The 17,898-nt window shown below is 40.5% G+C and overlaps 1 protein-coding gene across 4 annotated transcripts in view; it reads left to right on the top strand.

Annotated features, from left to right (window-relative positions):
* Positions 1-16,480: 16,480 nt before the first annotated feature.
* Positions 16,481-17,898, top strand: part of carmil3 (capping protein regulator and myosin 1 linker 3) — a 103,677-nt gene continuing 102,259 nt past the window's right edge. For all 4 annotated transcript variants that reach the window (XM_030752388.1, XM_030752389.1, XM_030752387.1 and 1 more), the window contains exon 1: positions 16,481-16,706. In XM_030752388.1, the coding sequence (XP_030608248.1) occupies positions 16,649-16,706 (58 nt within the window). In that variant the 5' untranslated portion in view covers positions 16,481-16,648. The remainder of the gene's footprint in view (positions 16,707-17,898) is intronic.

The following is a 17,898-nucleotide window of genomic DNA, read 5'->3' as shown; positions in this document are numbered from 1 at the left end:
ACTATACATATCTACAGGCTAGACATGAATATTCAGTGGAAACATGTAGTGTATGTTATTAATACTGATGTCTTAGAAGAAGAGGTCAGTAAGGGTCACGGTCAGTTTTTGTCTCACCCCTTTTGGAGACCGTCAACGTGTACGGCATTGAAATCTGTGTTTATGTATACGTGCATGTTTATGGTGCGGAAGGACAAATGAAAGTGTACGGGGAAGTTGTGGGAGTGACGGAGCAACAGAGAAAGAGCAACGTTGACAGCAATTTTTGAAATTTGAGAGATTTGTGAGGTTTAGTGTGTTTGAAGTGTATAGTTAGTGTGTAGTGTAGTGTGTTTGGTGTGTTGTGTAGTCATGGACAAGGCAGACGCTAGCTAAAAGCCACCAAAGCCAGACTCAAATGTAAATGCTGTCTCCAGGTAAGCAACAGGAGGAGTGACACACCTGGAAGTGTCAGGCCTGTGATGGGACCCTCCGTCTTGTGGTGGACAGTGCCGACACTGAAACAATCTACCAATCTGTGCGCCGCTTGGTAAAAGTGGTCAGTGACTCTTGATTTGTGGCATTTGCTGATGCTGCAATGGCCAGCCGGTCAGTAAGCCAATCTGCTGCTGCTTTATGCCGGTGCTCCAGGAGCAATCTGCCATGGCTTTCATTGTCCTTCAGTAATCAGTCAATAAAGCTGCCATGCATATGTGCTTTTATTTAGCACCATGAAGTGACTGTATATAAATAAAATGATTTCAGTTCAATTATTTGACAGCAGTGAACCGATTTTCATACAACATTCATGCCATAAATATGTTAAATATCTTTTCATTTCTACCTTTGACAACGTAATTCAACATTAACCGGCTCCGGTCCTCCTGTTAGCTTGGTGACATTATGAAGCTTCAGTCAGTCTTGCACGCTTTGACTTTCTCTGTTATTTTTCTTTACTTAGCTCATGAATTGCAACTTCTGCCACCAGTAACTTCAGTGCTTTTAGTTCTGTTCTTGCCTCTTCTGTCTTGCGCCCTTTTGAGTGAAAGGGCGAAGATTGTAGACAGGGCCCACTGTGGGGGTGCCTGAGAAGTGGAAGGCATGTTCTGTGTAACATTAACTTGCTATGCAGGAGCTGTCTGACCTGAGAGGCTCACTGCATTTGGTTTGATGAAACAGTGAATACATTTGTTCAGTAGTACGATACAGAACACTGCTATTAATATTAGGTTGGCCAGTACATGCATTTGTCAGGGTGTTAATTAGGTCCTCATTATTTAGGATTTCTACTATTAGACTCTGTGGGGATTGGCTTGTAGCGACATTATATGCTTTACACAATGAAAACATTAGATGATGCAAGAGCCTCTGTCAGATTAGTTTTCATTCAATATAAGTTTCATCCCATATATTCAGGTACTGCATTATTCATTAAGTATTCTCGAGCCAAGTGTGAGGCCATCTGTCCGACAGCTGAAGCTTGGCTGAAATTGGGTCATGCACCAGGACAATGACCCCAAGCACAGCAGCAGCAAATCTACGGCTGAAAAAGAAAAGAGTCGAGGTGCTGCAAAGTTCAGACCTCAATCTGACTGAAATGCTGTGGTGGGACCTTCTGAGAGCTGCGCATGAACAAATGCCCCCAAAACCTCGAAGAACTGAAGCAACATTGTAAACAAGAGTGGGTGTAAATTACTCAGCAATAAGAGACTGATGAAGTCACACAGAAAAGCATTACGAAAGGCAGTTCTACGAGGTATTACTGTACATCATCACTTAGTTTTTCTGCATTTTTGATTAGCTTTTAAATAAATAATGACAGTCTAATATGCAATTTTGTCCATCTGAGGTTGTATTTACCTAATCAGACCTGGAATTAGATACATTTTTTTTATTACATCCTCACATATAGAATTGACAGAGAGTGGCAATGTGGCCATTGACAAGACTGGGGCACCGCAGGGCAGGGTCCTGTCTCCATTCCTGTTCACATCAGATGCCAGGAAGATCAAAAAATTCATTCACAGGGCTGGAACGTCACTGACAGAATATCACTGCCCTCCACTACGGACTATCCTTTCACCCCCTCTATTCCACACTGCTGAGGCAGCAGAGCTCATTCCCCCTCAGAATTCTTCGACTGCACTGCTGTGAAGAATGTTTGTTTTCACTTTCACATTCTCTGTAAAACTGTACTTGTGACAGGTGAACACACCTGTCAGGACAAAAGATACCCCTTACATTTCTTGCTGCTGTTTCTTTAGATTTACTGTATACTGTACAAATTATACGTCAACAAATTATTATTCATATATTTTTTGCACTGTTATTTTGTTTTTACTGTTGATTATACTTTTGTATTCATCCTATTTGCTGCTGCTCTAACATAATCATTTCTGTAGGCCATCATATATCCATTAAAAATGTATTGGAAGCATTTTTCTTAGTCCTCATTTCCAGACGTGGGAATATTTCAGGTTTGCTTCTTTTTTTTTTTTTATTATTTAACTGTCAAACTACATCATTTTTTCATAATCCCTTTGATAGTTAAGGACAGATGACATTCCCCAGCTGTTTTAAATTTCAGATTCAATTTCAGGGATTGCTTCTGCATCATCAGTCAACAGGAAACACAACTTTGAAATCACAGCCCACCACTTTTAGGAGCATTTTCTGTCTTATCGAGGCAGTTGAAGCACTCAGTGTCAGCCCATTTTAAATGACAAACCCTGCGAGACCCAGGTGTATCCAGAGCGGTGGCCAGGGTGTTTATGCACTGCATGCTTCTCCAATGAATCTGGTATCCTTTATGTATCACTTTGCTTTGGAGTAGTTCTGACACCTAGTGGGCAAAAATCAGTGCAGATTTAAATTTAAGGCAACCTTTCCCTGAGTTGTAAGACATCCATACACTGTATGAGAAAGCCGTAACTCTTTTGTGGCATACTGGCTGTTATGTCTTTTAAAAGAAGAGCTACAGCTTTCCTTATAGGTTGCACAGACTATAAACTACGTGTGGTGAAGTAAAAATATAAATCAGCGTCAGTAAAAGGTTAATCCTGACACTGAATATGATTTTTTTTTTTATTAAAATAGCAGCAAGAAGTGCATTTATACAAACAACATTTAACATCAGAATAATGACAAAGAATTAAATATTGCCACAACTTTTTCTAATTGTACACATTTAGCTTTACTAATGTCTTTTTGTTTGTTTTAAATACATATTCAATTATTACCTTTGTAGATATTATTAGTAAAAACACCAACTGATGTACTGAATCACTCAAGCAGTGCGCAAGTTTTCAGCTGGTGTTCTTCACAGTCCTTTGGTTTGTGTGCATAAAACACACACACACACACACACACACACACACACACACACACACACACACACACACACACACACACACACACACACACACACACACACACACAGAAGAAAGCTACAGAAATATCACTCAAGCACTTTATTTAAGCACATTTTGGTGACACTCGTACTTGAGCAGTTCCATTAAAAAGACACATTATTCCTAAAACTCTCCATGCTGTAAATGACAACATTTGCAAATGTGAGCCTTTCTGTGACAGCTGCTGTCTAGATCAAAAGTCTCACTGTGTCAAGAGACCCACTGGAGCTGCTCTGTTTAGTGAAATAGAGTCAATAGCTTTGCTTTGGCATTTATACACCAAATTGAGTTTTCATTTCTGTGCTACCTAATTTCCATGCTCAGAACTCATCCCCAGATCCACAGAGGATCAAACTGCATTAACGAGGCTTCATTCATAATTTAATGTTTAGGCTGATGTGATAAGAATTATGTTTGTTACCACGATCGAGTTAAGATGCACTGAGCTATGCTTTTTCTTAGATCATTTTCTACTAACAGGACTCATTTTCTAGTCATGCTTTCCTCCCAAGCTGGGAGGGGGGGGGGGGGGGGGGGGGTTCCAGCCCCCTCCCCACCAGCCCCAGAGAGGGAACAGATGGGCAAAGAAAATTAATGACTGAGTGAGTAAAGATCTGCAGGTATGCTTGACTAAGCTGCTCGCTGATAGCAGATTTTTAAGAACACTGGTCTTCTTTATGACTTCAAATCTGTCTTTTATTAGATTCTTCTTATTCAATCTCACAATCTTCTGTTCATTCGAGATTCAAACTGCATTCATGCAGCAAAGAAAATCACGAGTTTAGACTGATAATGTCATGTGTTTAATATAAAATGTATCAGGTATGTTTTTGCCACAGTTTTTGAAAGAGACCAGAAAAGAAGAAAAGCAGTGGTGACTACATGATATTTGACCTCCACCCACAATAATGTTGAATGTCTTCATTAAAAGTGTCCGTTCATTTATTTGTCATAGAGAAGCTCAAGTGAACGGGTAGGTGAGTCAACCACAATATTATTCACTGCATGATTTCCTCTGGTTTATGGCACGCAGACAGTATTCTGTACTCACAGCATGTGGAAATGTTATCCAAGAAAATAGAACTGGCTGAACTTTTTAATCCCGCAAAAGTAATAATGGCCCTTGTAAGATGGACCTGGTGATCATTATAATGAGCAGAGAGTGCTGCAGTGGCTCGTGCACACACAGCTTTAGATTTAATGTTCAAACATTTGCCCACTCTTCCACTTCAGCTATTTCAAAAGCATGCTGTTGAATCAAATGGAGTGTGCTTAGGTATGCAACCCTTAAACTCTTAGCCTTAACTAATGCACCCATGCAGATGCTATAGTTTCATCTCCCCTCCATAAAGCCGATGCCTGAACACAGCCTGAATTGACTTTTTAAATCGGGCAGGAAGTAATCATTAAGGTGTAACTTAAAGCTTGTAGCTGATGCTGCCAGATATAGTGTGATATAGGTGACGCCCTAAAGTTGCTACATTTTGTTTTCTAAAATATAAAATCATTTGTATAAAATGGCTGATTTTTTTTTAAAGCGGAACTCTGCAGTGTCATTTGTAATGTAATTTGTATCAAATTTACATCAATAAACTGTCAATTTAATAAATCAGGGTGTTAATCTGCTTTCTGTCATAATAACACAACTTTGCATTCATGTATTGGATACCATAGATATGGTGAATAAACAAAGATACTAAATTGCTTTCACACTGTTAGGTATTTACACAGTAAGTAACACCTAATAGGTCTCACAGTTGGCCATACTGCTGTATTATCATTACTAATAAATTAGCTATTTAAGGGTACCCAAAGTGCAGCCTGGTGATGGTGACTCTGGGTGGGAGTGTGGATGCATACAACAGATTTCATGGCAATCTGGCCATTAACTTTCAGAATATGTTGATCACACAAAAAAGACAACAAACACAGATGGAGAGAAATGATAAAACATCTCTGTAAGAAAAACAAATCATAAATAAAGAACTGATTTTTGTGCGCACAAAACAGACGGGTATTGCTTCTTTATTCTGTCAGCGATCTGTATTTAATCTCAGATGGCAACCTGTTTATCTGGTTTAACACCTGAATTATCCAGTCAATAATAACAACTCCGATAAAAGCGAGACTTAACGTGTGACCATCTGCTGTATCCTGAATACGGCCGTTCGATCCACAGGACGTCTGCAGTCGCTCACGGCGTGGACGCCGTTTCAGTCTGGCTGCTGTTTGGTCAAGTGAAAAAGCCTTTGCTCCTTCTGTCACTGAACTCAGCTGATATAAAGCGCAAAGACTAGAGATTTACTCAGCGGTGTTATTGACTGTCTTCAAGAGGATGCAGCTAATGTTTGCCCCAAAATCAATAGATTTGTCATTAAACTCCTTTTTTTGACATAAAGACTGAAAGGGGGCCTTGAGGGTTTGTGCATCCTGTGACACTCTTTCTGATTCTGCAGTGCCGCAGAGTTTTAGTGTGCCCTGCCTGTTGAATGAGTGCTATCAGCCAAAAAGGTGCATTTATTATGAAGCATGTGTCTCTATAAGGATTTGTTATCTACTTCTTCTGTAAGAAAACGTAATTCAGTTTAGTGGCAAAAAAGAATCTTCATGAAAATATATTTGGACAATTATCAGCTTTAAAGATGACCTATTATGCTTTCCTTTATTTCCTGTCATACACACTGGAGGATATACACTACTCTAAAAGATTAAAGGAATACTTTTCAATCAAGTCAATTAGATGTCTGGGATATTGATCTGGTCAGTTAAGTAGCAGACTGCCATATAGTGACTGGTACTGTATATAGATTTTTTTATAAAGTGTCTATAAAGTATACGAGTAATCCCTGTAGCTCAGTCTTCAGACTGCTCTAAACATTCAAGTTCACTTTTTTTTCTAATTTTGGATGTTTCAGATGTCAGTGAGTGCAGATATCCTCATGTTGTATCTTATATGTACACAGTCATGTTTCAAATAATGTCTTCACAGGACTTCACAGGAACAGTTACATACAGCCTATGATTCAAGGGCTTGTAAATACCTTAATGGTTTTCTGTATGATTTTATCATCTCTCACATTGTTGTGGAGGAATTTTGTCTCACTCTTCTTTACAATGTTGTTTCACTTCATTAACTTTTGCAGGCATTCATTTATGTGCAGCTCTCTTAAGGTCCCGCCACAGCATTTCAATCAGGTTGGGGTCTGGACTCTGACTGAGCCACTGCAGCACCTTGATTTTTTTTCTTTTTCAGCCATTCTTCTTTATATTTGCTGTTGTGCTTGAGGTCATCGGCCTGTTGCATGACCCAGTTTCAGCCAAGCTTTAGCTGTTGGCCTCACATTTGACACTAGAATACTTTGGTAAACAGAGGAGTTCACAGTCAACACAGTGGCTACAAGGTGCCCAGGTTCTGCGGCTGCAAAACCAGCCCAAATCATCACCCCTCCAGCGCTGTGCTTGACATTTTGTGCTTGTGCTGATATGTTGTTACTGGTTTTTGCCAAACTTAGCACTGTGCATTATGACCAAGCTTCTCCATTTTGGTCTTGTTTGTCCAAAGGACATTGCAAACCTAAGATGTGCTGCATTTAACATGCTAATGGAAGCCTGTAGAGTCTGAGAAGTAGCTTTTGGGTTTCTTTTTTTTTGCAATTTTGCAATTTCTCTGAGCATTTCACGGTTTGACCTTTGGGTAAATTTGCTGGGATTTCCACTTCTGAGAAAATGTGGTAACACATTCACGTGACTGTATTTTATGACCAGAAGAAGATGGCTTAAAGGGAGACTGGCTTTAAAGGAAAGGGGTTAAAATTGCTCTTTTCAGCCAGAGGACAAATAAATAAGGTTTATTCTGAACTCTGAGTGATGAAAAAGCTACTCTTGGAGGAGTTGAATTATAAAAATACAGAAGTGAAAATTAGCATATTCGGTCAACTTCAGGTAAAAATAATACTGGCCTAGTCTTAGCCAATCAGTAAAAAGGCATCAGTTTAAGATAATGTTGCTTTTCACATTTGTGGTTTGAGCTCACAGTGAGACAACCAGTAAATAAAATTGAAAAGCTCTAAAATGGATGGAACTAATGTTAATATATCTTTGCTTTATGTATTAAAAATAAACACTATGTCATGATTGGGAATGAATTACTCTTACCGAGCACTTTGTGTAAAGCCATATATGGCCACAGCCTTCTGGTTTCCTCTGCACAAAGTGGGAGTGGTGCAGTGGGTAGGTGCTCACCTTGCAGCCGGAAGGTTGCTGGTTCGAGCCCCTGTCCCTGTGCTGCGTTGCGTCCTTGGGCAAGACACCTAAACCACATTGCCTAATGGTAGCGCTTGTCTCTGGCTGCATGACTACAGATGCTCGTCTCTAGATGAGTGATCTTGAACGATCATTTCATTGTGTGCACAGTGACAATGAGTTGAATCTAACACAGTCCTGATCCATGGAGCTGTACTACCACCTGATTTTAGATGTGTATTTTTTAGGATGTTTTTCCTGTGGATTCATGTTCCTCTGAATGCTTTGAGCTCAGCCCGAGGGGCTTTGAACTCAGAGACGACCTTTTTTAATTTGCTCCTGGAGAATATCAGGAGTGGAGCCAAAAAAGTGATTGTTGCAATAAACGGTTAAACCCCAGTGCGAGTGTCCTGACTGAAAATTATTCAAGTGAAGGTCTCACCCGCCTCCTATTCTGGCATGGTGTCAAATCTTGGCTGTTTTAATACATCTAAAACCTCAAAGATGTCTAGAAAGGACAGTGAAGCCCTTTAGGCGTCCTGTCCAATCGATACTCTTTCCAGCTTTTTGGTGTGTGACATTAACAGATCAGTAGAGCCATGAAACAGAAAGCCAAAGAGTTCAGCTCATGCTGTTATCCACTCTCTGGTCTTAAAAGTGATCCTCCGTGTTCCTGCTAATAATTCACTGGCTCACTGTCTGCATTTTCTTCTTCTTCTTCTTCAGGCGTAAATGAAAGAAAGACAGGAATCAGACAAAATGAAATGTTGTAACAGCGGGAACCCTGACAAAGTAGAGTGTGTAGCCTCTGGTGGAGTGATGCACATGCAGGCAGTTAAGCTGTCTTTCATATAGCCAGCTGTTTCACACTCCCTCTCAATCTGTATGTGGGCTCATTTAGCAACTGGCTGCTGTGGAATCAGTTGTCTCAAGCAGAGTCATTGCTGTGAAGGTCAACTCGGATGTATTCCTCTGAGAAACAATAAAAATAGATGAGAGTCGAACTGTAAAGTGCACTTGTGAAAATGCTGGTGGTGAAAGTGGGAGTGGACACTGACTAATTACTTAAATACTGTACTTCAGACAGTGTTGAGCTGCTTTAAGTGAGCGCTTCTTCTCACCTATACTTACAGGTAAGAAATCTTTTTACTTACTGGAAGCTTACTGCAGACCAGCAAAGAGTCAGATTCATTCACTCCTCTTTTCTCTATTCCAGACTCTCCTCTTTCATCAAGTCTCCCTGTTCATGCCATTCACTGCATGTGCTTAGACCTTAGACCTACAACTCATCATATTCAAAAATGGCCCTTTATCTCTTCAGCCTTCTTTGAAGAGGACTGCTAGGGAGGCACTATCTTCTCCCTGGCAGCCATGCTAGTGCATGGATACATTTATGTGAAACCGTGCACTCAGTACATTACCCACAGTACCCCACAGTAAACATTGCTACTGTAGGTTTATTTATGTTCATAATTATCTGTGTGGTTTTCTTACTTTATCTGGACTGCGGGCTGATTCGTGACATTATATGTAATTGAGGCTACACGAAAACAAGGACAGGAAAATCTTTTTTTTTAAAGTAAATTCCTTTTTAGCTCGGCTGTTAGAAAAAGTCGAGTTTTTGTCATAGCCTTGGCGTCACCATCTAATGTTGGCCATAACTCGAGAACGACGTGGCCTAGGACGTTCAAATTCACACCACAGATCGCAGATGACTTCAAATATCAGTGACCTTGACATGAAGTTGAAGGCTGAGGCTAAAGGTCAGAGGTCAAGGTCGAGTTTTCTGAAAGTCTTTCTGAAAGTCTTGTGAAAAAGATAACTCGAGAACAATCTCACCTAGGATCTTCAAATCCACACCATAGATGCCTGCTGGACCCATTGTTCACCACAAAAGAATGCAAAGATTTGCAAATGTCATTAAACTATATTTTTTTTTAAATTTCCAATAAAAAAATCATACTAAATGTTTAAATTGAGACATTTTACTGTTTCATGAAAAATATTAAGTCTCTTTGAATTTAATTGCAGCAACCCATCTCAAAAAGGTCAGGAACAAAAGGCTGGAGAAGTACGTGGCATCAGGAAGAAACAGCTGCAGGAACATTCTGCAACTAGTTCATTTAACTGGCAACAGGTCAGAAACATGACTGGCTATAAAAAACAACATCTTACAGAGTTTCTCAGAAGTAAAGATGAGCAGATGTTCACCAATCTGCAAAGAAAACCTGCCTCTCTAAATTATGGAACAATTTCAGAATGATGTTCCTCGGTGTACAAATTTGAAGACTGAATGTCTCATTGTCTACAGTTCATAATATCATCAAAATATTCAGAGAATCTGGAGAAATCTCTGTGTGCTGAAAATCAATACTGGATCTATGTGATCTTTGTGAGCTCAGGAGGCTCTGCATTAAAAACAGGCCGGATCGGATGGAAATCACTGCATGGGCTCAGGAACACTTCCAGAAATCACTGTGAACACAGTTTGCTGTGTCGTGCACAAATGCAAAAAAACAAAAAGCCATGTGTGAACATGATGCAGAAATGCCATCATTGTGTCTGGGCCAAAGCTCATTTAAAATGAATTGAGGCAAAGTGGAAAAGTCTCCTGTAGTCAAATGAATCAGAATTTGAAATTCATTTTGGAAAACATGGATGCCACATCCTCTGGATTAAAGAAGAGAGGGACCATCTGGCTTGTTATCAGCTCTCAGTTCAAAAGCTGAAAGGTATATACAAAATTTAAAGCAACATATGTTTCCATCCAGAATACATATTTTTCAGGGAAGGCCTTGCATATTTCAGAAAGATGATGCGAAACTGCGTACTGCATCTATTACAGCAGCGTGGTTTTGTAGCAGAGGAGTCCGGGTGCTGAACTGGCCTGCAGGCAGTCAGGGAGGCCTTTCACCAACTGAAAACATTTGGCCTATCATGAAACCAAAAATACAACAAAAAATTACAGCAAAGCAGCTAGAATCCTAAATCAGACAGAAGGGGACATCATTCCTCCCCCAAAAGTCCAGCAGCTGCTCTCATCAGCTCCCAGATGTTTATGGACTGTTGTTAAGACAAGAGGTGATGGTACACACTGCTGAGCGTGTCCCACCTTAAATTGGAGCATTTTCCATTGTGAATAAAATATGGGTTTATGAGATTAGCAAATCATTGCACTCTGTTTTTATATGCATTTTACACAGCGTCCCATCATTTTCAGAATCAGGGTTATATTACGTGACCGATAACTAAGATGAGACCCTGAAAGGTTGGGACGTTATTTACAGATTAATGAAGAACTGCTAACCGAAATGTTTTAAATCATAATGTGTTCTTATTTGTTACCTTCATAAATACCTTTGCCAAGGAGGTCATGTTTTTGGAAGCGTTTGCGTGATTGTGCGTGTACGTGTGTGTGGGGGTCTTTCTGTTTGTAAACACAATAGCTCAAAAAGCTTAGAATGAATTCTGATCAAACTTTGTAGGCGTGTAGAGCGGGGTCGCATTAACAATCCATTAAAATTTGCCTTACATCCACCGAGGTCTCCAAGGTCAGTTTGATGATTTACTGGTGGAAAGTTGACAAGAAGCCTCATAAAGTTAGAAACTATGATTCTTACAAGCGTGATGTGTGTTGTTAACATATAGAAAGTTCTCTATAAAGATTTAAAATATCATGTCACAATTGACCTTTGACCTTCAAGATCAACAGATTGATCTGAAGGTTAAAGTGATATTAATGCTCTATAGAGCGAGTTAAAACTATATTTATTACTGCCTTTGTTTGTATTGGCAAAATTTAGGAAATGATACTGTTACAGTATATCAGTATTATAGTTTGCATCCAAATATGATGTCTCATTTGACCTCTGACCTCACTTTGACATTTCACAGCTGCCTTTCTTTCAGGTTAACCCCAAGTATTATCAAGCGTCATATAGAAATATACTGTAGTATAATATTCTATAAGCTCAAGTTATTCGTGTCCAGTTATTTTCAAATCAGTACCTGTTATCCATGACCTGCTCCTATATAATGTTTATATAATCAAAGTAAGCATCTGTCATGCTGCCCTTATTTGATTTTACTGCACTACAAACTTAAAGTACATTTAAAAAGAACAAGGAAAACAAAATGAATATATACAAAATATAATACGATTCCCTTCAAATTAAATACTGCCCAGAGCGTGAGCTGCCTCGGTGGAAGTTTGTGCTCTCTGAGTGCTTCTTGTTCTTTTCTGTTTTCTCTTGCTGTAAAGGTCACCGTGATGACTGATGTTGAACTCTAGGTAACATACCAGAATGTATACAGTGAAATATGGATCAGGGTCTGCTGGCAGTGAAATGTCGTGGGTCAGAGGTACACGTTTGGCTCACAGTCAGCATTTTATATTTGATTACATTTACATTACATTTACATTACATTACATTTACAGGATATCTGAGGTGTAATGTATTCATTTATCCTTTGTCCTTCAGGCATTGATCTAAAAACACAGTAAGTGAAGTGGGTGTATGTTTGTGTGTGTGGCCCATTTTGAGTGAGATTTAAAGGATTTGATTTCGATCCCTCTCCTAACCATAACTGACCCACATATTCTGCTTCACTTGGAAGCACATTACAGAGGATGAAGATGCTTCATTCTGAATTTAGAATTTCTCTTGTTCACCTCCAGCAAAATGTCTCGTCTCCCTTTACTGCAGAACCCGATGACATGCCGCTATTAAGTGACCCTTTCAATAAAGGATCTGCTTGATCCTTCCTCTGCTGTGATATAATAGTTTACGACAGGCGCCTTACAGTTCAGCGTCAGTACCTGACACCAGTTTGCCTTCAGGTTACATGAAATGGAAATTCCCATGTAGGGGGCCGCATGTTTACTGTGTCCGACCAGATGAGGGCAGTGTATCACAGCTCTGCTGCACAGCCTGAGCTCTCTACCAGCGAATTCTGCACGCTGAGGACGACCCAGCCTGAGGTGGAGAGTGAGGATGGATCGAAAGCCCGCTTTAAAGCATTATTTTGACCCACTCCTAACATGAGGAAAGACAGCGGGGGCTACGGTTTACATCAAGTCGCTGTTAGACTGGTGTGGTACACGCTTTCCTCCTCTCCTCACTGTTTCTAAGTGTTGCTGTGATGTGGAGATTGCCTCACTTTTTTCTGTGAAACAGATGTTGTGTTGTATTGTGTTGTTATTCTCTGCCAAATGACAACCAAATGTCTAAGGAGGCAGGAGCATAAACAGATTGTCACTGAATGAGTGTCTTTTTTTTCTGCATGACATTTGTCTGAAACACACTGCTGCGTGAATAGCAGCACCTTTATAAAGCCCTTTTTATTCCAGCATTGTTTTATGTAAGCAGATTCATGCACACACCGTACCTAGACAGACAAGTAATTGAGAGCATATTGAGCATCTCGACTTCTATCCATGAGATGCTGCATTGATGAATAAATAATGTCTCGTCCTTTCAAGTGCATCTTTGAACAGTGCTGAAGTTTTTAACCCAATGAAACCTGGAGACAGCTATGGGCCATCAGACTATAAACCTCTTATTCAAGCCCCACACACTCCGCCTTTCTCCTTTAACGCCCCCACCCCTTCCCTCGCTTTCTCTCTCTCTCTCTCCAGCATAAGGCCCCCCTACTGGGTCTTCTTTCATCAGAGAGAAGTATCCATGAGCTGCAGACACAAAGGTCTCTCATACACAGGCCCAAGGATACATAGAAGCGTGCATGCACCTACCAGACTGTGCATTTTTGTTTCACGTCCCTGGAGGGACAATTTTGGGCATCCTCCACATCCCGCTAATTTGTGTCTTTATGAAAACACAAAGGGTTCAAAATTTGTGTCTAATTCTGGCTGCATCTAAGATAAAAAAAATAAATAAATAAATAAACAAACAGCTGAACTGTGTTGCATAAGCGATGACATTGACAAGTAGCAGCCGTTCAGATGAAAGGGTGAATCATATGTCATTGTTACTAACAGCTCGAGCTGCAACCTGGCCTCCCGATTCTCCCTCCCTAATCCTATCACAGCCATGAGCGGTGGTCTCGCAGCTCTGAGGAGAAAGCCACTGAATGAAACTGTTTGATATATGGCTCCATTCCCCCGATGTCCTCACGTTGTTACAGAAATATTGCCGTGAAGACACATTTGTCAGAAGCATCAAATCAGCTTTCTGCTCGTGATATCATAAAACCATTACTTTTCTGAGAAGAGCTGTAGTTTAAACATTCTTCAAATAAATAATTACTTACTGTCAGACACAGAGGGATACCAGAGTCCGTGTGAATGCATTGACACATGGAAGCCTTTCATGTATGTCCAGCCCTTTATACTTATATCTGCCTGTATCCTGCAGGATCACCCACTAGAGCAGAGGGTTTGACTTCAATCCAGTGATCATGTTTACACAAGCTTAATTACAGAAAGATTATTATTATTATTATTATGTATTTATTTTTCTACTTTTCCCTTTTTTTTTTTATCTCAACCTAATAAATCTTTTAAGCTTGTCCTTTACAGTGCTCTTGCTTCTGGGGAGCAAAATGTTTTGTTTTTTTTTATTATCTGGCTTTCATGTTATTTTTTGATTTCTTAAAAGAGGTTTCTAATCTTAATCAGGATTTCTTCATGATATAAAAGTTCAACAAAATTAAAAGCCCTAAAAACTGAGCTATTAAACAGGGAGAAGGCTATTCACATAAATATATTATCAATACATTCAAATCCATGTTGAAAAGCTATTTTCTAATTCTATTTTCATATGAACTATGTGAAAGTTGGGTTTTTATTTTATATCCCTTTTCATGTTTGCCTCAGCTTCACAGTGGGCTTTCAAGCTGCCAGAGAAATAAACTTAGCTAGGCTACTCTTTAACCGCTAAAGAGCATAACAAACAGCTAAACTCTGCAAAAGCAGAGGAACCAAAGCAGTGACACGGATGGACACAGATGCTCCATGGTTTTACCCTGCAGAGTTGTATGTAACTCTAAATTAACCACCTAACATTAACTGCTGCTGCAGCTAAACATACCACTAGCTCTTAACTCAGTGCATACAGAGCTAGCCTGTTAGTGACACCAGCTCCTCAGCAGCCTGGTGTAACTAACAGGCTACTGAGGAGCCTCATTAAGGCAAATAAAAGAAGAGGGTAATTGTTTCACTGTAGCTGATCGTGAATATTATTTACTTACAGCAGCAGCAGCCAGTGAGGAAGCATGGATAGAAACAGCGGTTGAATGCATGCTAACTCAGTACATTTACTCAAGTACTTTATCAAAACCCACTTTTAATGCACTACTTTATGTAGGTATTTCTGTTTAGCTGCTTTCTTGCTTATTTTTGTAGATTTTTATATTTATTGATATATTAAGTTGTATATAAACAGCTACAATCTCCAGCTGCAACGTTTAACATTTAAGTGATATACAATTAATGAATCAGTACTTGACACATTTTTATAATATATATGATTCTGCATAATGAGTTTTAGATACTTTATGCATGTGTTGATGCTAAAATGTTTGTACTATTAGGACTTAAGTGCTTGCTTTGCCACAACATATGTAAACTCTTGTACAGTGACACTTTTCATGTGACTCAGGGCTGCAAAATCCACCCCAGTGTTTCCCACACTTGTGTTCTACATGCCATTTATTTCTGATCAAATACTCTGATCAAATATAAATATACAAAAATATATACTGTCACTGTCATTTTGTCTAAGGCTATGGGGATTAAAGTATTAGTTTACCGTCCACCGCCGGCATATCTAAATTGTTCCTGCCAAAAATATTTCATTATTCAGACCAAATTTCATTAGTCAAACAAAAATCTAACTGCGGTCCCAGTCAGGCACAGAAACACAGTAACATGTACAGCCTGTTTTCCCCTATCTATGAAAACATACTATAACATGTATAATGTACTGGGGCCGATAATAAGGATCTCCGACAATGCCCGATGCCAGTTTGGGTTAAATTATCTGATTGGTTGCAGCGTTCATGAAGTCAGAAACAGCCAATCAGGATGCTCGTTGCATATGTCGACGTGGAGGCGATTTTCCCGAGTTTATTAAGCCAAATAATGTAAGATTTTATTTATTTATATATTAAAATACTTGTTATTTTGTGTGAAGTCTTTCATGGTGCTAATGGTTGGGTGCAGGCCTGTTTGTTTGACTGAAGTTGGCTGCTGACAGAAAATAGCTTCTACCGTGACATAAATGTTTTTATCTAGGGAATACCCATAGATGATAGATAATACTTTAAGGTCACTTTCCTCTTGTTTTCACCTCCTCCCACTATTTTACTAGTCTCCAATCGCCATTTTTAAAAAAAAAATAATGAAACAAAGCCTCATGTGTTTTAAGATTTCCCATCCCATGGCTTAAACGGGTAACCAAAATTCTGTTGTTGAAAAGTTGCTTTTATTAGTTTCATTTGGTTCATGAGCAGAAGACATTTGATGATTTGAATCTGAGCTTTGTGGACACTACAGTGCATTTTTAAAAATCGCTTCAAAATCACGATTTATCAGCAAGTGAATGACGTTTGAATTAAAGAATAATCGGCAGATCAATCAACCATGACTGATTTAAAACGGAAATTATTGGGAATCCTGGACCCAATTTAACAATGAGACTCTTTTCTTTGTCTCTTACGGTACATCTATCGTCCCATTCGAAGCAATTAAGGCTGACCTGCAGATGATGAAGAGTACCTCAACTCTCTCTCTCCTCCCTCCCTTTCTCTCTCTCTCTCTCTCTCTCTCTCCTTTGCCTGAGTGCTGAAGTCGGAGGCGCTCCTCGGGTTTGCCACTGCGCACCGCGGCATCGCTTTACACCACACTGTACGGACTGTTGCTGCGCCCGGAGCACCTGCAGGCGCTGAAGGAAGAAGGGAAAAAATAGTGGAGGAAAATAAGTGGACAGCGATTGTCTGAAGACATTTGAGAGAGGAGAGGAAGGAGAAGGGGGCCGGACAGGCGGGAGGAGCGCACCATGGCCTCAAAGGAGACTACAGCAGCGGGCTTCGCCAACGTCAGCAGGGAAATCACAGGTGAGCTCCCAACCCAAGATGACTTTCTCGGGGAAAGTGTGTTTAAATACCGTTTTGAAGCATCTTGAGAACGCAAGAGGAGGGAGGAGAGTAGCTCTTAGGACGCGTACGGTTAGTTTATTTTTACTCAGCCGCTCTTTAAACAACCTCTTTCCACTGCGTTTGATTTGAAAGGAGTTATCGCCGCAGGGAAGCGCAGGATATGCCTCCCCAAGGCAAAACCACAGTTAATGGCTGTTCAGGCTTGTGAGGACTGTAATCCTACCGATCCTAGTGCAGGAGTCTTCACTTTGGGATTGATTTGTCATAAAGATCTGCGGTGAAATTTATCGTGCGCATGGGTCCAGTAGTGCTGTCAAGAGTTATTTTTCAAGTGTTGCGGTGCATGTGAGCGCGTCGTGGCTTTGTTGTGCATTCATTAGGAGTTTTTACGGCTTTCTTTTCTCTCTGCGTGTGTGTGCCTGGGATTTGTTGTGTGACCGGGAGCGCTTTTCGTGCAGACGGCAGCATGCGTACAGCTGGAAGCCCGAGCCTGTGTCGCTGCTGCTGAAGAGACCGGACAGTACAGCACACAAACACACGCTCATGTTAAAGTGTTAACGAAGGTGTGTCTCTCACTGCTAATTATCCTGATGCCGAGTTAAGTCCCGCTGTTTACCAGCTCAACCTGGCCATGCACCTTCTGTTTGTCCTGGTGATAAGAACCAGGCCGTATTAGGCCATTAACACACCTGTCAGTGGAGGGGCTGGGGAGGGGGGGGGGGCGATGGGGTTCCTGAGGTTGGGGAAGGTGAGTGATCACATCTGTCAAACTGCAAAAAAGGCAGGGATGTGAGAGGGAACTGAAGGTGGAAAGGGGGACTGACCATTACAGTTTTTTTTTCTTCTCTCTCCCCCCCTCCCTGGTTTACCCTTTTTGAGGGAACAGATGCCGAGGTCACACCGGCAGGCCTTGGGGGTGCTGCATAGTGTGTTAAAAGGTTTAAGTGATTGGGTCTTACCCAGCTTAATGTCAATAACTCTCTGTTGTCTTCAGCTGATCCTTCTTTCGATCTACCGTAGGCTGCCCCCCCCCCCCCCCCCCCAATCCTATCCCCGTCTCATCCTCCTGGCATCTGCCGCTGCTCAGTCAAGCGTGAAAGCCAACTTCATGGTTGTTTCCGGATGGTGAACGTGAGAATTATAAGGGTGC

Source organism: Archocentrus centrarchus, chromosome 17 (genome assembly GCF_007364275.1).
Source record: "Archocentrus centrarchus isolate MPI-CPG fArcCen1 chromosome 17, fArcCen1, whole genome shotgun sequence".
In the NCBI taxonomy this organism is placed as follows: Eukaryota; Metazoa; Chordata; class Actinopteri; order Cichliformes; family Cichlidae; genus Archocentrus; species Archocentrus centrarchus.
This window is presented reverse-complemented; position numbering and strand designations above follow the sequence as displayed.